This window comes from Anolis sagrei, chromosome 2 (genome assembly GCF_037176765.1).
Source record: "Anolis sagrei isolate rAnoSag1 chromosome 2, rAnoSag1.mat, whole genome shotgun sequence".
Taxonomy (NCBI): domain Eukaryota; kingdom Metazoa; phylum Chordata; class Lepidosauria; order Squamata; family Dactyloidae; genus Anolis; species Anolis sagrei.
This window is the reverse complement of record NC_090022.1, coordinates 229,077,179-229,101,414: the sequence shown is the minus strand read 5'-3', so window position 1 is coordinate 229,101,414 and position 24,236 is coordinate 229,077,179. Positions and strand designations below refer to the sequence as shown.

The window sequence follows — 24,236 nt, the reverse complement described above, 5'->3', positions numbered from 1 at the left end:
GAAACTAGGAAAACGGGGGTTTATATATCAGGAATGTCCAGGATGGGAAAAAGAACTCTTGTCTGTTTGAGGCAAGTGTGAATGTTTCAGTTGGCTACCTTTATTAGTATTTAATGGCCTAGCAGTTTCAAGGTTTGGCTTCTTACTGCATGGGGGAATCCTTTGCTGGGAGGTGTTTAGCTGGCACTGATTGTTTCTTGTGTGGAATTCCCCTGTTTTTGAGTGTTATTCTTTATTTACTATTATGATGTTGGAATCGTTAAAATTCAAAACTCTGTTCCTTAGCTAGATTTTTAAAATCTAGGAAAATGTTGATGCGCACTATGATACTCAAAGGCACTATAAATAGAAGTTTTTACTATTATCCATATACTACCATCAATGTTTATGGCACATTCAGGACAGAAATTTTGCAATGAGCTGGGCATAATGAGCACAGTCAGCAGATTATAAAAATGAAAAGCAAGTGAGACACAATGCTTGTAAATGCACTGTAAAATAGTCACAAAAACTTAGGTTGCTCAAAACTATAATCTGACTCCCCCTTCACATTTGAGCAAAACTTGCACAGCTGGATTGGGTCCACTTCAGACGAATCACCTGACCAAATGCATACCATTGCCATCACCCAAGTCGCCACCACTGCTACTTCTAGGTCCCATCTACACTGCCAAATACTGCCATTTGAAATTGCATTATATGGTCAGTGAAAACTCAAACAATACAGTTTAACTGCATTGAACTGCATTATATGAGTCTATGGGCTCTCCCAGACACAAATTAAAGCGCATGCCAGCAAATGGTCAGGAATTCTTGGGGTCAAAGTCCAAAACACCTGAAGGGTCACAGATTGTCCAGGCCAGGTGTACAGAGATGTCACAGCAACAACGGTGTATGACTTTCTACGTTTCTTTCAACTCTGCCACTTTTAGATTTGACAGCTACTTTGTTATAGCAACTAACCCTCCAAAGTGGGAGGGTTGGTTGCTGTAACAAAATGAGAGCCTGATCAAAGCCCTCTCTTGTATGAACATGCAGTTGGTAGTTCAGTTAGATAAGAAGCAAAATCTTGTTGGGCAGCCTGAAGATGCCAACAGAATCTTATCTCAAGGGTGAGGAAGGGAGAATAATGCAAGCATTTCCTATGGCAGGTAGAGCCACTTCAAAATTTAATGAGAATTCTCTTCAAAACTCTCTCATCAATAGGTTGTGGAGGAAGGGACTGATTAAGGAAGGTCTACAAACTCTGCTGGGGAGAGCTGGGGGTGGTGACGGCCGACAGGGAGCTCTGGCGTGGGCTGGTCCATGAGGTCACGAAGAGTCGGAGACGACTGAATGAATGAACAACAACAAACAAACTCTGCTGACTTTTAACATTCAGACTAGTTACATTAGAGATTGGTGATAAAATGTTTTGTTGTAAGGAATAGACTTTTAGTTCAGCTTTTCTAGTGATCTCAAGAATGGCCTAAACTGAGTGCTGAATAGAAATGTAAATTCTCAATTATTTTATCTTCACATGAGAAAATGTGAAAATACTTCTCTGCAGTATTCTCCATCTGTATCAGAGTGTCCTGGAATATTAACTACTCTGTACAAAAAACTGGGAAAGCGGGGGGGGGGGGGGGGCACAAAATCCTGCTTTCTGTGAAAGAAAAAAATACATGCTTGTGGGGAAACTACTTTGCAAATAATACTTCAGGACATTTCAACATGAGTAGAAAATTTCACAAAATTGTACCTGGTCTGTTATTCTACTTATTGAACTTTCTTGTTTGTAAGTAATCACATTTTTGACCTAAATAATTGCTTCCCATTCCTAGTGCTGAACATACTCTTTATGGGCTGCTCTCAGGGCCCATCCAGAGAAATCCCACAATAAAGGAGGGGCTGTCCAGACAATGTTCTGGACAGTCCCGAATTAATTCGCTACAAATCAGGAAAACCCTGGTTTGTAGCCAATTAATTTGATAGTACATTTATTCCATGCCAGGAGGGTCTGCCGTGGCTTCAAGTGGAGACCACATAAGATTTTCTTAGTTTTTTAAGGGGTCTGGGGACTTGGGGGGAGGGCCTCCACACGTTCTCTTGGGCTAGTCCCGAGAGAACGTGTGGACAACCCACCCCAGAAAGCGTGCACTTTCTGGGGTGGGTATGGACTGGCCCTCAAAAACATCCGCATTTTTATAATGCAGATGCTTCTGGGACAAGGGCCTGTCTGGATCCAGCTTCAGTTTTTCGGACTATATGGCAATGTTACTGGAACATCACCATACAGCCCAAAAAACTCACAGTAACCCAGTGATTCCGACCCTGAAGCCTTCAACAATGCATCCTCTTTATGTTTCAAAATATACATATAATGTGCTTGTTTATAGCACTCTTGAAAGGTACATCATTACATTAATTTTGTAAGCCAGTTTTCTAGAATATAATGCAGTATAAAAATCAAGATGTACATAAAGTTTCCAGTGACACATGAAGGGGGTAGTTGCTACACGTTAGTAACCATTAAAAATATATTCAAACTGTGACTTGACCATGGGACAGGAAATCTACTGTCTCTAGTATAAATTGTACAATTACAAAATATGGGGGGAGTAGAAATATCTGATTAAATGGCTTTAATGATTTGGAACCCTAGAAATTAATGCAAATAAAACAGACATAAAATATATAAAACATGTAAGAGGAATATTTAATTTCACATTGTTGTCAGGTGAGTCTACATAAAATATTTTGATTCCTGCTTTAAAAGTTGCACAACTGGATTTAATTTTTAATATTCTCTGCAGCTATGCTTTGTTTTGGGAAAAGTGATGTAATCATCCCTAAGCCTAGAAACAGACCAGGGGTGTAAGGGGGGAAGGGGAGAGGAGACCTTTAATGGTCTAATTTGTTTTACTTCTGTAGAATTACATGATTTGTTTTTGTTCCATAGAATTGAGCCACTCTGTACTCCAATTTGCTCAGCTGATAAACAATATGCTACAGTCAAAAATAAATAATACCCCATATGTACAAGATATGGGGCAAAGTCATCATATTTTATGTTAGGTAATTTTATTCAAAACATTTTATTTTCTCTTAAAAGGAAGCAGACAACAATAGGGGAACTACAAGAACAATATCGTTTAAGATGGACTTTTACAAATAAAAACAATTGATGTTAATTTTGATACCTTTATTAAATACAGTTGTATAAAAACAACTATTTATTATTTTTTGCTGCACAGTCTGGCATTTGGATTGGTGACTTTGATAGAAAGCTGGGTTGCTCTCTCCACAATTACCTTCTGATTCTTAGATGAGACATTGTGTGCAATCTCTGTTATTATGTTATTTTCTTAATTTTGGTTCTTCAGAAATGTTGCTGTTTTTGTTTAATTATAAGTACAGCCTCTGAACAATGCTAATTTGGAAATGCCTCTGGCTACGATGATGCAACCATGAGGCCCTTCAATGCGGTGTAGGTTTGGAATCTTCAACTAATACAGCTCTGTTTAAAAGGATTTCTGGTTTTTGATTGATAATGGATGTTCAACATGATATTTATTATGAAAATAATTAGCAATTATTCAAAAATATTACAAATATTACAAATAAGACTATTGTCCATCAATAGAAAGAACAAGTCTTAGCTATTGATATAGGAGCCCCCGTTGGTGAAATGGGTTAAACCCTTGGCCAGCTGAAATGCTTAACACTGACTGTAGTGATGTTAACACTGAATGGAAATTAAGCACAGCTGACAATAAAAGTCCATCTTTCACGAGATTCAGACACTTAGTTGATTAGTTATCTTGCATTAAGGGTTCTATACACATTTGGAATAAAAAATAAAAGTATACCACTATAACCTGCATGATCATAGAAGGGACTACCTAAGAAACAAAGAGAGAGAGAAAGGAGGTTATTAAACCACAAATAAAGAACTGAATTGCATGTAATACATTAGCCTCTTTGACAACTTAATACGTATAGCATCGAATTCAGACCTACATTTTATTGACTGTATATCACATATTCCCAGAAAAGTACGAAGTACTTTTATTTGCTCCACATTCAGCCCAGCACATAAGCACACAACACATACACAAGCTCACCTTTTTCACAATATGCCTTAGAAATAAGCGTAAATATATATAATCATCTTATTTACCTTGAAGACAGCATGCAGCATTGCTTGAACAGGCTCACTTAAAGGGATTTTTCTGTTCCTATGACCTCAAAGCAACTTGGAGGCAACACAGTAGTTACAGGAAGGGGGATAGGATCAGATCTGCTGACAGATGTATTTGGATAGTGGACTGATAGTAAGGACATTCCTCCTAAATCTCTTATTGCACTTTTAATATTTTAACTCCATTACACAATTATTTCTGAGTTAGTGTTGTGATTTTAGGATCTAAGTAAAGTATTTTGTTCTAAAAGCCCATTTAAGGATTCACATTTCTCTTGGAAAAAAATATTATCAGTTTTGAGATAATTATGGCAGTTGTAGTGGTCAGCCTCCCCCCACCCCGGCACATTTAGATTCAACTGAATTAGTCCTATTTAGGAATTCTATTTTAAGGCTTAAATTAACATACAATGAGACGTGCACACCATCCCTACCTCTTCTACAGTAGGTACTCAGATGGAAAGTGATAGTTCTGAAGAGAAGAGCCTCTCCTATTCACAAAAGTATGATTTCTCAGGGTTTTGTCATGGAGAGCTTTCTCACATAGAAGGGAATCTCTTCAACAGACCTGTTGCTTTTCAGATGAGTAAAGCAGCGATAGGCTTTCACATGAGTAAAGCAGCGACAGGCTGGTATGTTTAAAAGGCTGGTCTTGAATATAACTATTTTGTAGTTTGCTTCTTACCTTTTTTTTGGACCTTTTTCATTACAATGATATTTAAAGAATTTGTTTTTTTTAAAAATCATGTTTCTTTGCTGATAATAAAGATTACAAAAAATAAAGATGAAAGAATTTAAGACTGCAAGGTTAGGATTAGAAATGAAATCAACCCCATTCATTACACCCACAATTTGCTCTTATGCGTGCTCCGCCCATTTTACCAAAGAAATCGTCCTATTTTATTTTTTCAATTTTTCTTACAAAAAGGTGTGTGTACACCAGTGGTCCCCAACCTTTTTTTTTTACCACAGACCACCTGACCAGGAATGACATTAGTACTAAAAGGGTTACTAAACAGTTTTTGTTCAACTTTAAATTTGGGGTGCTGATTCAGAAAATTGCATTGGATAGACCACATCAGCTCTAGTTTGTGATACAGAACATATGGCATGATCAGCGACGGGGAAGGAATAGCAGGTGGCACAAAAGGAGCGGAAATAAAATAAAATAAATAAATAAAGAGGAAAGAAGCTTGCGAACCAGATTTTCGTCCTCGCGGACCACCCACAGGTTAAGAACCACTGGTATACACACTGAAGGGGAAAACAATAATATTCTGATAGTGGCTATTATGTGTCTACCACATATTCCTTCATCTTTGGAAACAGCTGATAAAGCTGCTTTCAGCACTGGTGAAATCTTGAAAATAGAAGGATAACCATTATATTTAGCAGCCATTTCTCCAAAAAATGAGCCAAATCGTTCAAGAATAATAGTTAACCTCTACTTAAGGTATGTTTCCTGCGTATCGGTTTCCAGGATTAAAACCAAAATGAAAAGGCATAGACACACATTTTTTCTTCTCTTGGACAATGGCACATAATACATCATTTATGCTAATTTACATTCTCATTAATGATTAGCCAGGACTCACTAGAAAGACAGACACTTGGGGGTGAAACAACACAATCATGCTGGCTGTTTTGAAATGTGTGGCCTAAGTGGAACTTTCAACTTGGGATTTCAAGTGTGTATGAGTAAAAACAAACAAACCCCCCCACAAACTAACCTGTGAATTATAATTGCTTTCCTAACAACTTACTTATTTTTAAAGGAGAAAATCCATCCAAATTTCAACTAATAAGTTGTCTTTTTTTATTGACAATAGTCCGAAATTCAGAATCCTTTTTTAACTTGAACTGACTCCTACAAAGGAGTTTTAAATGTAAATATTAGCACATATATGAAAGGAGGCAATGCCTATAGAATAACCAGGATGAAAAATAAATGTCAGAACAGATCCATTTCAACCAATATTGAATTTTTACTTTCAATTATTCTTTTTTTTAAGACCTCAAAACTGCATTTTCAAAGACGGCAAAAAAGATCTTCAGCAAATTAAACTGGTCTACATCAAGAGAAATTCTGTGCAGTACCTATTCTTCCTGAAGTGCTTTGAGATGAATTTACTGCTAACTGAAAATATTACTAGAACATGAAAACAATTGAAACATGTCTCCCTCTATTCTCACAGTTAACACAGAATATTTAAATGAATTCTGTCCAAATTTAGCAATACTTAAAGCAGACTCACTGAAGTCAGTGGGATTTCAGACAGTGGATCTTCTCCAAGTATCAATAGGATGTTTTTCTGCTCATGGTACACAAACTGTTTTAATGTCCCACTAATCATTTCACTAGAAAAAATGTGTATTATGGGATGTAGAGAAAGCTCAAACATTAGAGGTCCCTGTGAGTAAGTCTCCCATGAGCTTGAACTGGGAGACTCTGGGATGCCTACCTGTAAGTTCTGTCTCATCTGAGCTTGAGGACCAGCATTCCGCGTACTGCTCTGTGGAGGAAGAGCTCAGTGAGCTTGCTTATGAGACACGGTGGTGCCTACCTTAAGACCTGTACTATCTGGTCATGAGCTCAGAAAGAGAAGTGATCCTGCAAGCTTTCCTGAGAAACCAGCAGCCCAAAATCCTGTGGTGAAGACCTCTGTGAGCTTGCTTGTGGTATCTCTCTGTACAAGAGCTTAATTTTCTTGAGAAGAAACACAGGGCTACAAGCTTCAAAAAGCTCAATTGCCAAAGGATAGCATTACTTATTTGCTGCCTCTGAAGCCCATGGGGTCAAATATAACACCTTATAATTATAGGATCACCACCTTAAGGAGGAGCAATATTGAACTAAGGCCAATGCATAAACACACACCAGAGCTTGGTCCTTGCCCTCTGCCACAAGAGCTTACATCAGTGGTTCTCAACTTGTGGGTCCCCAGGTGTTTTGGCCTACAACTCCCAGAAATCCCAGCCAGTTTATTATTTATTATTCAAAACTTTTATATCCCGATCTTCTTAACCTCCGTAGAGGGACTCTACCAGCTGTTCTGGGAGTTGAAGGCCAAAACATCTGGGGACCCACAGGCTGAGAACCACTAGCCTATTATGTTTGATGTTCTTCACTAACCTGCATCCCTAGGCCTACTAATTAATATGTAGAAACATATCAGCAACAACAGGGACCTGTATTCCCAAGGCTGTTATGAGTTTTTCATTTCTGCCTTTTTTTACTGTAGATTTCAAAAGCAAATTAAACCCAGATGGGATTAAAAAGGAAAAAACTGTTAAACCTGAGGTAGAGGACTGTGATGCTGGACAAGGAAGAAGAACCATGCTTCCACTTCTCCATCAACTCAGGCCACTTTCCCTTGCTAAGATGAAAGTAATTTATCCCAAAATCTCAGGCTGAAAAATAAGAAGGGCAGTCTATATCTCAGGAGAAAACTACTACAAGCCGTATATACTAGTATATGGGTCAACCTCAAGGGCAAATTTTGGGGTCTAAATTATGGATTTTCATATGACCCATGGATAAGTCAAGTCATTCTTCAGAAAGGGAAAGGCGTCAGGAGGCCAGTCATTTCTGGCCACTGCCATTTTCCTGCCCAGGCATTCAGAAAGGCATTTTGCCACTCTACTCAAAAGAGGGGATGGTTACCCCCCTTTTTAAAATAAAAATTAAGGTAGCATGTTAGCCCTGATTAAAAACAACGAACCACACACTTTTCTAAGTAAGATGGCCAAACAAGAGAGCTCGGTCCTTCCTAGGAGAACCTAAAAGAAGCATCAAACCCTTTACACTATTGGCGTTCTTCAGGGGGACCAAAGAGCTCCCACCATTGCCATTTTCTTACCCAGACATTTGAAAGGGCCAAAATCAGCACAGTGGCAGAGAGAATAGAAGAGGGCAGTGCTTCTTTTAAGTTCTACCACAATGTAATATGCTCTTGCCTTTTGCCATTACATTCACAGAAAGGATTGTTCCTTTTTTTGGTAAGAGTTAAGGTGCAGTACTCATACTGAGTCATGAATAAACTGAGGGGAGTCAATCATTTTGAACAAAATGTCAAGATTTATACATGTGTATATATAGTAGTTATTTTTCATTTCAGTCCCAGATGGACTTCACGTAAGGCATCTGACGCTTTGAGGAGATCTTGTCTTTGTTTTTTTTTAATACTACTGTTTTTCTTAATGATTTTGATGATTTTATAGTTAGTTTTGTAGTTATTGTAACTAATTTTCTCTAAAATTAATGTTATTCCTGCCAATGCCTTAAAAAAATCTCCTAAAGAACTCAACTTTTTCTATTGGTTCTCAAAGTCTACAAGTGAATTAATCTCCTGATCTTCAGCTACAGTGCTAGGAATATTGAAAATAGACATGAGCTATTGGAATATTCCTCATGACAAAGAACTGTAAGAACTGAAGCCAAACTTAACCTCAGAATGTTGTGCCAGAAAGAAGGTCATATATTAAAGCTTTTGCGTAGACAAAGAGTAAACTCATTAAGCATCTGGATGACAAACTTGCCTCTGGAATTAATCAAACAATGACTATGTTTTGCAACTAAATACACATATATTATCTCTGATAGGACAGGAAATGCCTTAGTCTTGCTCCAATAATAAGATGCAATACTAAAAACAAATAGGGCAGGGACACCCAAGAAACAAACAGGGTTCTTTTGCATTCTTAAGATAAATCTAGATTTTTAAAAAAACTCAAAAAGGCAGATGCAAAACTACTTAAAAGTCTTTGCAATAGCAAAGTCATGAGAGAGGACTGACTGCAAGGAAACTTTAACAAGGAAGTGAAGACCACTTCTCCAGACAAGCTAGAAGATATAGAACAACATTTCTACATGCACCCCTCTATTTGAGGACTGATGGAATACTTTGTTTCATAGCCATGCTCTTCCAACTACACTGCTGGTTCCAGCTTGTTTATTTTGTCCCGTAGTTAACGAGTGTTACAGACATCCTATGTATTCACTGTCTTTAGTCATGTTCCTACATGATACTAGACTGAACAGCAGTTACAATCTCTAAATATAACTTAGACGTTGGTTTGGGTCCCATGTATAAAATGTATAAAACAAAATAAAACATTTTGTGTAGAATATATAACATTAGGATGACTACTCGCCTAAAAATTACTACTTCCAGCTTCCACCACACTCCAAAACCTTCCACCACACTCCAAGGCAGCGAGTTCCACTGTTGAATAATTCTTACAGTCAGGAAGTTCTTCCTAATGTTCAAGTGGAACCTCCTTACCTGTAATTTGAACCCACTGCTCCAAGTCCTAGTCTAAAGGCAGCAGAAAACAAGCCTGCTCTCTCTTCGTTATGACAGCCTTTAAATTATTAATATATGGCTATCAGGTCTCCTCTCAACCTTCTCTTCTGTAAGCTAAACATATACAGGTCTTTGAGCTGCTCCTCATAGGGTATGGTCTCCAGACCTTTGATCACTTTAGTTGTTTTTCTCTGGACACTTGCCAGCTTGTCAATATCCCTCTTGAACTGTGGTGCCCAAAATTGGACACAGTATTCCAGGTAAAGTCTGACCAAAGTAGAATAGAGGGGGAAATGAGGGGGGAAATTATTTCAGAAAAGGTTGTTTGTTAAGTCTAATGCCTTAAACCCAGGTCTCAATGAAGGATATAAGGAGAAAGTATTCCAGAAGGGGTCGTTTCTTCAGATGCCTTACCCAGGTCTTATTGAAGGATGTGAGGAGAAACAATACCAGAAAAAAGTGAATTCTTAAGATTTATGCCCTAAAAATGACAGAAAGGAGAGCCTGGGAAATTCGATCATTGCTGCCAATGGGCCGGATCTTCCCGGAACAAAAACTATTCTTTCAGCTGCTGGATCAAAAAGTGGAATTTTGCCTGCCCTAATTCGGGAGGTTCCTGAAAAATGGATCAGGGGCACCACCGTAATCCAGACACTAAAAATGGACAGGGTTTAGCCGAACTGCACACCCCTAGTATCATCTAGCCCATGTTTTACTAGTTTGTTTGCAAGAAGATCATGGGGGACCTTGTCAAAGGTCTTACTCAAATCAAGATACGCTACATCCACAGCATTCCCTGCATCTACCAAGCTTGCAGTCTACATGTTTTTGATAAATCATTTTTACTTTGGGTGATCACTGTATTCTTTCCTAAGTGATTAGAGACTGCCTCCTTAATGATCTGTTCCAGAATCTTTCCTGGTATAGATGTCAGACTGACTGGACAGTCATTATTTGGGTCCTCTTTTTTCCCATCTTGAAGATAGGGACAACATTTGCTCTTCTCCAGTCTACTGGGACTTCTCCTGTTCTCCAAGAATTCTCAATAGTATAACTTTTGCTAGGTCCTTCAGTACTCTTGGATGTAATACCAGAGCTTTGGTTTTGATTGCATGGAGGATAACCCTCTTCATTATGCAGCCAGTGTGATATTTAATGCTAGCATGTAGGCATAATGAATATACAGTGCGCCCACCGTATTTGAAGGGTTTGGTTATAGGATTCGATGCAGATTTTAAAACATGCAGACAATCACAACCCATATTATTAAATGGTAGTGACATGAACATGCATGTCTCAGCATGTTCACATTCATATGGCTGCCATTTAATAATATGGGGCATGATGATGGATAGACAGTTGAAATAGGATCCAGAGCCTGTAGATATGGAAGACCCAGTGTTCTTCTTTGTGCAATGACAAAGCAGAACAACAATGGTCACCAAAGTCTTCTTAACATTACAAGACCGATCTGTATTTATCTTAAACAGCAACAAAAACCATTAATATAATCACACTACATTATATCTTCTGTCTGTGTCTTTCTAATGCAGGAAGTTGGACAGAAAGTGGAAGCTTGAACAACATACTCAATATTAAAAGATAAAAAAACTGGAAGGCTCCTCCACAACATGGCTTAATCCTAAGGCTTTTTTACAGAGTTTGGAAATATGACTTTTGGACCAGAAAAGTACATTTTCTAAATTCTGAGTGATTTTTTAATATGTGTTGATAGCTATACTCAAAGAAGTTTAGTTTTTGTCACATGAACCTTAGGCAGGCCATGTCTAGCTGAGTTCACAGGACAATATAGATCTGCACAAGCAAGCTTCCAGGGTTTTAAGTATTTTACTCTGGATGCCTCAAAGTGCCAGCATTTTGGGGGACTTTAACAAATTGGTGGCCATAGCTGGCATATTAAGGTCTTTTGCAGTGTTCCCAATGAGTATTTGAGGTATATTTATATCTTTCCACTATCACTATACTTTTTGTGTTTTATTCACTATAAAAGCTGAAACACACCTACCCAATTCTGTACCATTTATGATTTTGTTATGATTTTAATGAAACACACTAACATGTGTAATGATAAAGGAAGAAATGATAAAACTGGCATCACAGACCCAAGCAGCTTATATGAAGCAAAATCACAAGTAGACACGATAAATTGTTAAGCAAAATTCATGTAATCTAATCAGCAGAAATGTAAGGTGTCATTGATCCTCCTGCTACATAGCTTAGTGCTTTGAAGGGGATAGGAGGCACATTACTTCAGCTGTGAATACTGATGGAGACAAGAAATGGAGAGAGGGGAATGTGCACACACATACACTCTCACACACACATGTAATGATTCACCCACCCCCTCCCAATCAAGAGGCTTTTTAAGAGTTCATAAACAAGCAACTCAATTAATAAAGAAGTTCCAGTGCACAATAAAATGTCTTGGTTAGTATCACATATTATTTGACTGCAGTTTGCATCTCTTAATTAGTATTTGGTTGTTCAGACAATTCAATGGCATTTTAAAAAAATTTAAAAGTTTGAAGTCAAAGTTAACAAGTTAACAAGTAAATGCAGGAAACTATTGCTATCTTCAGTAAGAAGTGCTTTAATTTTGCACTGCATTGTGGAAAAATAGGAAAAATATGTTTTGGTATCTTTTTATCATAATAATATGATCCAGAACATTAGCATACTGATTTAATAATTTGTCTCACCATGCAAGGTTACAGCTATTTTCTCCACTGATTTCTTCAACTTACTTTTTTTGCTTCTTGACATTATATGTGCCCTATTTTTCAACAGTAGACCCAATTTGATATTTTTATTTGATTTTTAATTTTTTTGCCACTAAATGGTTGCATGCAGAAAAAAGAAATTGGTCACTGTAACCACAATAAATAAACCTGTGGAGTAAATAGCTCTCTTTAATAACTGTTTTAAGAATATTATAACAATAATTATTACATACTACCTCCAGGATCTTCCATGAAATAAGCAGTAACGTTAGCTTCATCTTTTCCATATGGATTTTGTGCCACCAAGGTATAATTTCCATTGTTCACATGAGTTGGGTTGTCTAGCTGAAGGCAGCCATGATGTTCACTCCGATTGCTAACATGTATTTTAGTGAAGATAAAATCCGTCTCATTCAGTTTAACCCCATCATGCAGCCATGTCAGGGTAGGTTGTGGATTCCCCCTCACACTGAAGGGAATACACCAGTGGTGGTCCGGATATGGCACTTCAAGAAATGTGATATTTGGCGGATCTGTTGTAAGAACAGCAAAGGTAAAATCAGCATTTCAAATACTCATTTATCCACAAATTAACTGGGCTGTTTTAAACAAATGGAACTATAGAATTGACAGAAATGCAAAAATATAAATACAACTAGTGAACAAATTCTGAAAATGAACTTGTATTATTTTTATATGTCTATTAATAAATGAATGCCCCACAGCAGGAGTGGTCTTCCAATTGCTAGAATTACAATTCTTATCATCAACGGCTCTATGTTGTGCTACATGAAGTAATACTGGTCCTCCAAAGTATTTTTATAGTACGATTTATGCTTTCCTTCTATATATTTTTGACATTAGCTTGTTTCTATCCTTTTGAGAGCATGACTACAGAAAGGAAAAGAGGCATGATTTTGCACTATCTGTAGTCATGCTTTCACAATGTTGTTTGGCCAATTGTACACTATGGATGGATTATGGAATTATGTCAGATCAAAATGATATTGGCAGAGATTCAGCACTGTCAGATGTAACTAACTATATAAACTACAATGACAGAGTTCCCATATAATAGCTCGATGCCACCTCCCCAAAGCATTTCCAAGATGGCGCAGATCCTAGAAACTCTGTAGTCTTCTCCAAGTCACAGAGCTCAATGAAAACAGTCAGTTGGAGAGAATCCTTAGGGTCATTACCCAACTGTTTCTCTAAATGCACCCAAGAAATAAGAAAGAACTGAAGATGTGCTGTGCCACAGAAACCCTACACTTGGGGTCCTGCCTGGTTGAAATAGTAGTTTTAGGGAATAATATTTGTCATTAGCAACTGTTAGCCACCCTGAGTCCCATCATCATCATCATCATCATCATCATCATCATCATCATCATCATTATATGAATCCCAAGAATTACAAGATTCTGTATGTATTTTGCAATCTCGTAACTACCATACATTAGACATAGTCTGAGGAAACGTACATTATTTTTAATGAGCTCTGAACACATGGAATCTTTTGCAATTCTGTTGCTACATTAAACCTATACATAAACCTATTAATGATAAAAAGAAAAGGAGAAAAGGGAGTGTTTAATGACAACCAAAAAACTCTGCTCAGTGCAAGTTCACTAGGCAGATATTCCCTTTATTTTTGGAGATGGAACAATTAAAAAAAATCTTAAATTCTAGTTTTCCACTGTTATGACTTGGCTATCTACACATAAAATTTCAAATAAAGTTATTTACATACATAACACTGAAAGATCAACAGAGTCTTGGTCTTCGCCCACGCTGTTTTCTGCTACACAAGAAATCTGCAAACCACTGTCATTTGAAAAGACGTTCTTTATGGATAGAGAAGCCGGGTTCTTATTTGTATCACTCTAGGAGAAAACAAATAAACAAGGCTTAGGAATGAATATTCTGAGTCCCTTAATAGAATAATTCACATATAGCCACTGTTATGTGATTACTTGTATTTAGAGTAGCCTTGCAGCTTCAAAACCTGGCTGATTCCTGCCTGTGGGGAATTGTTTGTTGGTTGGTGTTAGCTAGCCCTGCATATTATTTGACAACACATAAATGCTGGGCCACTGTAACAACCACCATGTCAGACTACACAGAGAAGCCATTGAAATCCACAAGTCTGTGGACAACTTCAACAGAAAGGAGGAAACCATGAAAATGAACAAAATCTGGTGACCAGTATTAAAAAAAAAAACTATAGAATCGCGACAGTAAATAAAGAACAATACTTAAAAAGCAGGAGAATTCCAGACAGGTAACAATCAGGACCAGCTAACACTACCCAACAAAGGATTCCCCCCAGGCAGGAAGCAGTCAATTGCAACATTCACACTTGCCTCAAACAGACAAGAGTTCTTTCTCCCACCCTGGATATTCCACATATATATATAAACCCCACTTGCTTAGTTTCCAACAGACGTCACAACCTCTGAGGATGCCTGCCATAGATGTGAGCAAAATGTTAGGAGAGAATGCTTCTGAAACATGGCCATACAGCCCAGAAAACTCACAGCAACCCAGTTACAGAAACAGCTTCTATGCATAAAATTTACCTTCATTGACTCTATCAGTTACTCTTGTCACCACACTGCTAAGATGAGGGACCTAAACCTTTTAAGAGCTACGTCTAGAAAAAGATTACCTTTCTTATTATTGATCATCAACCTGCCCAATCTCTCTCTGGTAACTTTAGTAGTGCAAGATTAAAAGCAGGCAGTGGTTGTCACTTAAGTAATCATATTTGGTTATTAGTTTTTCACACATATAGTACACTATAAATAGTTTTATTTTTATTTAGTTATTTTCACCAGCAATTGTCCTGCTTAGTGCAAATTCTTGTGTCCTTGATCTTATCCTCTTGTAGTCTCATACTGTGGCATCAATGTAAAGCACAATGGAAAGACCACAGAGATCCATTGCCATGTGGGAGAAGACATCATAAGCCCAACCAAATCTAAGTTTTATCTTCCACTGATCTTAACTGAGGCTATAAACACAGCATATACTGCTATGAGTTTTGTCCAGACTCAATCTGAAACAGCTGGAAATGAATGTTCATGCCCAGACATTAGAGTTCCTGGTATTTTTAACTCAAAACAAATTCTGTGTTGCATGGAACTGAGAGCATTTAAAATGGTCAGCATTGTCAAAGTTGACACTTTTAAGTCAAGCAGGATCTTACTGCATGACCTTGATAACTTTATGCACCTGCATTACTCCTGAAAACATCAGACTCACAGGCCTATTTACTATTGACAAAATACACATTTGCCTTAAAAAAAAAAGGCTGAAAACGTCATTTTATATTAAGCTATACATAGATTTTATCAGAGCTAAAGGCAATAAGAAAATTTGTTATATTGCTCATCAAAAACCGTTTACTGCCTTAGCAGATCCAGGTATTTTAATTAAAAATCCTTACCTCATATTTTGAAGCAATGTTATTGAAAAGCCAGGATATACTTGGCGGTGGACTTCCTGAAGCATCACAGTATAACGTGAGGCTTCCTCCTTCAAAAATAGTAAGGTTATGCGTACTCAATTTGACAGAAGGCAAGCCTATGAAATAAAGAAGAAATAATTGGTGCTGTGTTTGCAACAAACAAAACCATGTGAAACACCATTGTCACAAATTATCAGATTTAAATTTATTTGAGCACATCAAAACACACATTTACAGTAAACTGAACACTAAATCATTTGTTAAAGAAGCTTCATGGAAATGACTAAAAATGGACCAAAATGAAGCAAATTCACATATCAGCTGTAATGCGCTGGCATGATGCCAACATTGTAATTGTCCAATCATACAAAAGGTTTCCATTTGGATTATGTATTTGGATTATGTATTCCTTAAGTCTCTCTAGTGGGTTGCTATTTACTGTACACCACGTAATGTATCATAATGGGTAAGGAGATTTAAGATCAGGTAATCATGAATGATTACCCCTATTTTTTCTGCAATGCACATGCACTCCAAAGTAAGCAGTCACTATGCCTAACATATACAGTTGAACTTATCTACATTTTGCTCACTTCCTCTACCATCACAAATCCTGGGACAGTTTCTGAAAACCATCGTGACCCTCGGGCTTCCTCCTAACTTTGATGGTGGAGAGAAGATGGTGATTCACCATCTCTCTCCCAGTTCCATGGTCTAGAAATAGACTGGATTTGTTTTTTGGCTTCATTCTTATTAACTGGTTGAAGTGCCAGCAGTACAGATGTAAAGAATACTTACACTATCTTCTCAGTCTCCATGCAAGATTGGGAAGGCATACATGCACTGACTTTGCTTTCAACATGCACTATAACCAGGGAGCAGGCACTACAACCAGACAAACATAGGGCTCTGAACGGCAAAAGATGGACTGTTTTCTACGCACACAGAAAGCCATTACCCCTTCCTGAATCAAAGTTGGAGCAGATGGGGGGAGTCAGATACTCCCTGATCTGATGCTGCATTTTAGGATATCAATGGGAAACTTTATGTGTTTGGACATGCTCTTGGCTATCTTATTTATTTTACATTGTTTCCTAAGGCATCCAAATTAGTCAAAGCCAGACCTTAGGGCACTTCCAGACAGTGCCAAAATCCATGCCAATGTGGGTTTTTAGATCCTGCTTTGGCATGGATTTCCAGCCCCACTCCTTTTAAAAAACTCAGGCTTTCCCGGGGGTGGCTACATGCCATCCCAAGGCCCCCCAATGTACCCCTTAAAATTAAGTAAAATGTACTCGGTCACCTTAACGTTTCTCCTTGCACCAACAGGGCATGAGGAAACAATGCACCATGAGATGGGGGGGGGGGAATCCCATCAGACAGAGGGGCACGAGGAGGAAAGTTATCGCAACCAGGTATGTTTTACTTAATTTTTAGGGGGAAATTTGGGTCTTGGGGGGAGGGGTGGGCGTCATCCTGGACCTTTGGGCTGCAGGAGCCTAAAAGGTTCAGGATGACAATGGGGACTCACCCTGAGTAGTCCCAGAAATACCCAGAAGTGAGTCCCCACAGGCCCAATAACCCATTTAACTCGGGCCTTTCAGGAAGTCCTGAATCTAATGGGGTATGAAATTATTTCAGAATAACTTGGTTTTGTTTTGAAGTAATTCATTTTTCTGAATTAATTCATTTGAATGCCTCTGATAAAAACTGAGGCAGGTCCCAGGATATAAGCCTGTCTAGATGGGCCTTTAGTCCAAGGAGATAGAACTGGCTGATATCTCAAACTTAGAACTGTACCCATTTATACACTCTTTCCCTTTTGAAAATTTATGTAAAATATGTTATTGAATTGGAAAATGCAAGGGGTCAAAACAATTGTGTGCTTTCAATTAACTTGAAGGAACATTCAGAGGAAAGCAAAGGCAAAAACCATAAAATATCACATTAACAGCACCTGAGGAAAACTGCCACTAAATGTTTGCAGTATAACTAATGTAATGTCTCATACTCATATTTAACAGAGGTCCTCCAGTTTCTATTCTTGCTGAAGTCACAGATCACATAATCACTGTATCACAAATCACAGAATGACAGAATTCACTGAATATGCTATAAAATAGATCAAAGATCAATGATCAAAGATTCTGCAAAATCCAGAGTCTCATATTCCCAATCACTTTTACAACAACAAAAAAACTAAATGTTTAACTGGAAAGAGTAGCTGTAGAATCTGACATAGAATACTATAGAACCCTATAACACAGCCATGCTGTCAAATTATGGGCTACACTTGAAAAAGCCTCTCTTTTACACTCTACTTCCAGTGACTATCCCAGGTTTTTTAGCTTTAAACCAGCTTTGTCCCACTTTGGGCAAACTTGAGGAATACTCTGGAGTTTACTTGAAACTCTGGAGTATCCTGCAGCTTTGGGGCAATCTGGACAGGTGGACTGGTCCAAATCCTATGTATGACAAGGTTTTAGCACAAATAAAGTTGCAATCCTGGAAATGTTCCCAAGTACAAAAGGAAAGATAGGGATCCTGACTGTATAGCCTTTTTAGAAATAATGTTTTTAGTGGGAGAAAGACATTCAACTCCTTAGTGCCCTCATTGACCATGAAATTCTGGTCTTGAGGGGAATAATGAGAGGGGAGGAGAAACAGAATGAATTATTTTTGAATGAGAACATGGTTGACTTACCAGTTCTGTGAACAAAACACTATTCTTGAAACATTTTGTTCCTGCCCCCACTTATACATTATGATTATGTATGCAAAAATTGAACAAAACTTGGAATATAATGTAAGCTCAAAGACAGCTTGTTTATATCCAAAGATCAGTTTATGTTAACCATAGAAATGACATATAACTTGCAACCATCTCGACTTTGAAAAATGATACATTAGAGGTTATTGAAAAGGAGCTCAGTGTCTAAACAAAGCCAGTTTGTCAATGCAAGTATCTGTCAGTTTTTGTTTATTAATTGAAACATCAGTAGCATCTGTCAACCACCCAGGCAGGAAACTAAACCAAAGCTATGAAGAAATCTAGCTACTAATGGCACGAAATATGAAGAAAGATATTTATTCCAAGCAAAAACAATAAGGAGGTCCTGCTCTCGGTCCCACTGCCTTCGCTGGTGCAATTGGTGGGATGAGAGACATGACCTTCTCAGTGGTGGCCCCTCAGCTGTGGAACTCCCTCCCTATTGAGATCAGATCACCCTCCTCCTTCCTGGTAATTAGGAAACAAGCCAAAACTTGGCTGTATAAGCAGGCATTTGGCAAATGACAGAAATACAGTTTAACATTCTATCACGATACAGATATAAATGAAGCAGTCAAATTGGTACAATTCTCTACTTGTTTTATGGTGTTTTTAATTCATTCAATATGTTTAAGGGTTTTAATTTGTATTTATATGTCTATTGATTTTAGCAGAATCATGTTATGTATTATTTGTCCTATGTATAATGCAGCGTTGAATTTTGTCAAGATGTAAGCCGCCCAGTCCCCCTCGGAGTGAGATAGAGCGGGATAGAAATAAAGAAATAGGCACCTCACTGATTTCACCTGCAAACTCTCCTGCACCTCTGAATAAGAAGAGTCATTCAGAAGAATGACTGAAGTGATTTGGTGGTAGCAAATGGGACAAGGAGAAATAAATAATGGATCCCCCTTTCTTTGTGTTTGTATATGCTTTGTGGCTTATATTTTATATTTTGATGTTAACTTCCTTCAGTTGTTGAAGTTCTGAATCAGAGACATAGGATGCAAACATTCCTATAACGTTAATAATGTATTTGTAAACATCTTATGTACAGATTGCAGAAATTCAAAAATGCTATTCACTGATTGAATGAGTGTAATCTATTAGGACATATCTGCATTTAAGGCCATAATTTGCTAAATTTGCAAATGATAGTTGAACTAGACTGCCCTTTGCATGGTTGAATAAGTCCTTATCAATGCAACCCTATTGGATATCTAGAGGATGGTATCATCTGTTTATACAATTGACTGGTTGCCCTAACATGACAAATAAATAAAATCTGTTTATAAAATCCCAGCAGCTCATGTATGTAAGATCTGGAAGAGTCTGAAGAAGCTATGGAAGCCCCCTCTGATTTCCCAACCATTGTCAAATCATTCCAAAAATTTCAGAGGAATTTGGAAATTATGACAAAATAGGAGTATCAGAGGATAAATGGGAAGTCATTGGTGAATAATAATGGGGGTCATATGGGATCTAAAATCATTGGATTTCAGGTCTCATAAGCCCTAGTCAGCAGAGCCAATGGTGAGGAACATTGGAAGTTGCAGCCTAACAGCACCTGGTTGTTTTCCACTCTTATTTTAGAATATGTTCAGAAGACACAGAAAGCTGTTCAACTTTATCCGCTGAAGTCATGAGATTTCATGAACTATAGAAACACAGTTGATGCTGCATTTATTCTTAACACATCACTTTCTTCCATACCTTGGCAGATCCAATCAGTATAGCAATATATACATGTGCAAACCACTGAAGGGAATCAGTTGTGAATTCACATAACTTAAGATTGTATTCTAAAGCATCCAGTTTTCTAAAATAGATTTTTTTATAAATATGTAACCACCACATTAGTCATATTTATATGTGTCAAATACTCCTGTCAACTATTCAGATAAATTGAGTCTTTAGATTAGGAGTGTCATAAGTTAGAGTTTATCTGGAAATTTCCTGTATTGGCTGAGCTCCTATAGATAAAATAGTACCATTCTGGAAGAGACTTTTCAAGATAACTAAGAGACCTAGATATGCATGGGTCATTTTATGTAAGACAATTTTAAAAGCCCACTGGAAATCACATTCCTGCTGCACGGATTATGGCCAAGTCAGAGCATTTTTAGAACAGAGAATTCTCAGGGCAGTTATTAAAGTATCATTAGCTATTTCAGCTGTTTACTCAAGGAATCCAAATTCACCAAAGTCCTAAATTTCTAATGAAAGCAAAATGAAGTAAAATAACATATTAAATTATGAGGCCCATCCCTTCTATACACACACTCACATACAAATACACACATAGTAGAGTCTAGCTTATCCAACATAAATGGGCCGGCAGAACATTGGATAAGTGAAAATACTGGATAATAAGGAGGGATTATGGAAAAGCCTATTAAACATCAAATTATGTTGTGATTTTACATATTAAGCACCAAAACATCATGTTTTACAACAAATTGACAGAAAAAGCAGTTCAATACACAGTAAATTAATGTATTTGCGAATTTAGCACCAAAACATTGTAATGTATTGAAACAGCTTTGGATCTGGGTAGGAGGCAGACTGTGTTGGATAATACAGAACGTTGGATGAGTGAAGGTTGGCTAAGCAAGACTCTATTGTGTGTGTGTGTGTGTGTGTGAAGCAGCCACCATCTTACCATTATTAAGGTCTTTGAAATCCTTATTGAACATCTACTTAAGCATATTTCTGAAAGTCCTCTAAAGATATGTACTAAATAATTGAGTATGAGGTAAAGCAAACATCTATCATATTGAAGTTTGAAATATAATTTTATGGCTTCATAAATCTGTTTTCATATTCAGATACTCATTCACTGTAAACATGTTACAGTAGCAGCCTGACATTCTTTACATCATCATTAACAATGGAGGGAGGATAGAATAAGAGAGCAGATCAAGTTGTGAGGATAGGGGGCAGAGAGGTCCTTTAAATTCCAAAGACCCTTTTTAAAGACACCTTAGAACTAGTTAAATAAGATGGAAGACTGATACCACCCCTTCTTCATAAATGCAAGACACATTTCCTCAATGTCTGCAAAGGGATCTTAACAGATATCCATATTTCATGCCTATCTAGTCAAAAATTAGGGCCAGAATTGACTGGCATATAGATGTTAATCACAATTATGTATATAAAAAAATACTTTACTTTAAAAAGAGATATGTTTTCCACCTGAACTGACACAGATCATGTACAGCAGGAGTGCTAAATGTGAAAGGGATGGGAAACATCTTCACCCCTCTTCCTGCCTCCCATGATGCCTATTAGAAGCAATGGATCTCAAACTATCATGTTTTGTGGAATTTTGTATATAGAGGACTTTTTGAGCTGAATTTCCAAACTTGGAAAGATATGGATACTTTGAGAGTCTTGTGACGAGATTTGTAGCCTGAAAGAGGAGTTTGGAGGCCATGTGGAGTTCACAGTGTGCATTTTACACACATCTGATGCACAAGCAATCACTATGTCAGGGTTGGGAATTGAAATTCTATGAAGGACCACAGGTAAGTAGAAAAAGTCACTTGCACTCTGAGCTAAAAGCTTTTTGTTCTTTGTTTCTCAACTCTCTCTCTCTCTCTCTCTTAGGTTTTTCCCAACGTTCATGTTTTTCCATAGCACACATTTTTGTGGCAGACAAATCACCTTCTCTGTTTCCATTCATCCATATCTCTCTCACACACACACACACACTGTGTCTTCCTGTCCAGGCCCAATTGCAACGGTAGTATCTACATGGAGGTTAATGTTTCGACAGAATCAAGTCAGGCAGAATGGAGTCTGGTGGTCATGGCACGTAGAGCAGTTATATCTGACAAGATCATGTCACTGCAGGAATAACAAAAATCACATTGGATAAGGCAAAGAAAAATACTAGACTGTCCATTTAGAATGTGGGCAGGCAGAGCATCACCTTGGCAAGCTAGCTGGAGTATATTTATCTGGAGAAAGAGAAGCAATTTCTTCAGCTATATGCACACCTACTGACAGCTGGCCAGTCTGCTACTGCTGTTTCCACACCCTCAGAATGGTTCTCTTTGACCTCAGAGGCCTGTACCTACTGGCTCCTAAAAAGTGGCAAAGGTATGGACTGCACTAGGAGTGAATCTTCTTAATGCTAGATGTCCAGAAAATCAACGTCCTCCAGCACTGAAGGACTTGGAGGAGAGAGATTCCTCAAAGGGCACCTTTTCCCTTATCTGTTTCAATCCTTTAAACTTGGGATGATGCTTCAGAACATGGTGAATCGACCCAGGAAATCAGGAATTGATTTGGGCTCCCAGAAGGGCAATCCAGAAAGAAAACTATGCCCCCAGTTACAGAGAACCAGGTGATGCTGGCAGCTAAGGGTTGCATGTGACTCAGAGCTTTCCCTTCCCCAGCATTCAACTTTACAAAAAAAACACAGTGAAGGGTCACTTCCTTGTCGCACCAAGAGAATAAATATCACCGGCTGCCAGTTTGCTTTGGGAAATAATTTGAAGCCCTATGCAGCTGGATTCTAAGTTAGCTGAAGGACAGTATTCGCCAGCCCATGTTTTAAGATTTTCTGGGGAGATTCTTCTCTCTATCCTACCACTCTCAGAGGTCATCTGAGAGGATGACATTTGCAGTGTATGCTTGGGTTTTTGTAACTCCTCCCTGATATCCTTTTGTTTTGATAGGTGTTTAATGGCTGACTGTTTGGGGGGGGGGGGGGGGAGGCTTTCAGACCGTGTTGAACTATCTGCCATTTCCTTTTTGATGGCCTTACTTTTGACTGATTTTAATTTTACTGTGTATGTGTGTATATGCACACACACACACAGGCAGTTCCCAAGTTAAGAAGCAAGCTTCTGAAGGTTTGTTTTTAAGTTGAATTTGTATGTAAGTCAGAACAGGTAAAAAAAGTGTAACTGCAGATACCCACACACATACACACACATGCATGCATGCTTTGGATAGCATAGGGAAGGGTTAACACCCCTGTGGTGTTTGTTTTGCAGTCTGTGCTCCTGTTCAGAAGATTTCATCTCACTTTCTGTCCCTATTGTAATTGGATTTTGAAACATTTAGCATGTTGTGGAAACAAGAATTTGAAGCTTCAGTGGAGACACCTTTTCCCCAAAATAACTCTCCCAGAAGTGAATTTCCCTTCCGAGTAGCATATTTCTCTCACTTCCTGTTGTCTCACCCTGTTCTTAACTATGTCTTTGTAAGTTGAATGTTTGTAACTCAGGGACTTTCTGTTATGTATTTGGATGTATATGAGATAAGGATTTTAAAGCTATATTTTTCATCTCCATAAGCCATAGTAAGACAGGGAAAAAGACAGGATAATAGCAACAAAAGTAACAACGGCAAATACTTATTGACAGGATTAGCAAACTGTTTTGCTGTAGCAAAACCTTCAAGTTCTACTTTACTATTACAAGGGGCTGTGCAGAACAGCACCTCCCATACCTTTGATCTCCCACCTTAAAGCAGTCCAAATTTCTGCAAACTTTTTAGTGTTCTCAAATGCATGAAATATTGAATGTTTTAGCTAAGTAGTCTAATTCTTTCATAATTTAAATATATTAAAAATTAGACAAAGGGTGATGAGAACATTACTACATGATGAGTTAGTATCATTCCCAGAAATTCAGAAACAAAAGCCATTTTCTGTTTTGTGCAGTGTTTCTAGGACCACACTACATTATTATGTAGCAATGTACCCAGCATCATTCTTTAAAATATTTTTTGACATGGCATTAATTGCTGC

General features: G+C 37.8%; 1 protein-coding gene across 10 annotated transcripts in view; it reads right to left on the bottom strand.

Annotated features, from left to right (window-relative positions):
- The window catches only part of NTRK2 (neurotrophic receptor tyrosine kinase 2), a 208,467-nt gene that overhangs the window by 128,383 nt on the left and 55,848 nt on the right, over positions 1-24,236 (bottom strand). For 7 of the 10 annotated variants that reach the window (XM_060762108.2, XM_060762112.2, XM_067464445.1 and 4 more), the window contains exons 7-11: positions 15,679-15,815; positions 13,981-14,113; positions 12,467-12,763; positions 6,646-6,696; positions 3,852-3,884 (exon numbers count right to left, since the gene is read on the bottom strand). In XM_060762108.2, the coding sequence (XP_060618091.2) occupies positions 3,852-3,884; positions 6,646-6,696; positions 12,467-12,763; positions 13,981-14,113; positions 15,679-15,815 (651 nt within the window). The remainder of the gene's footprint in view (positions 1-3,851; positions 3,885-6,645; positions 6,697-12,466; positions 12,764-13,980; positions 14,114-15,678; positions 15,816-24,236) is intronic. The other 3 variants (XM_060762111.2, XM_060762114.2, XM_060762115.2) reach the window with 3 other exon arrangements.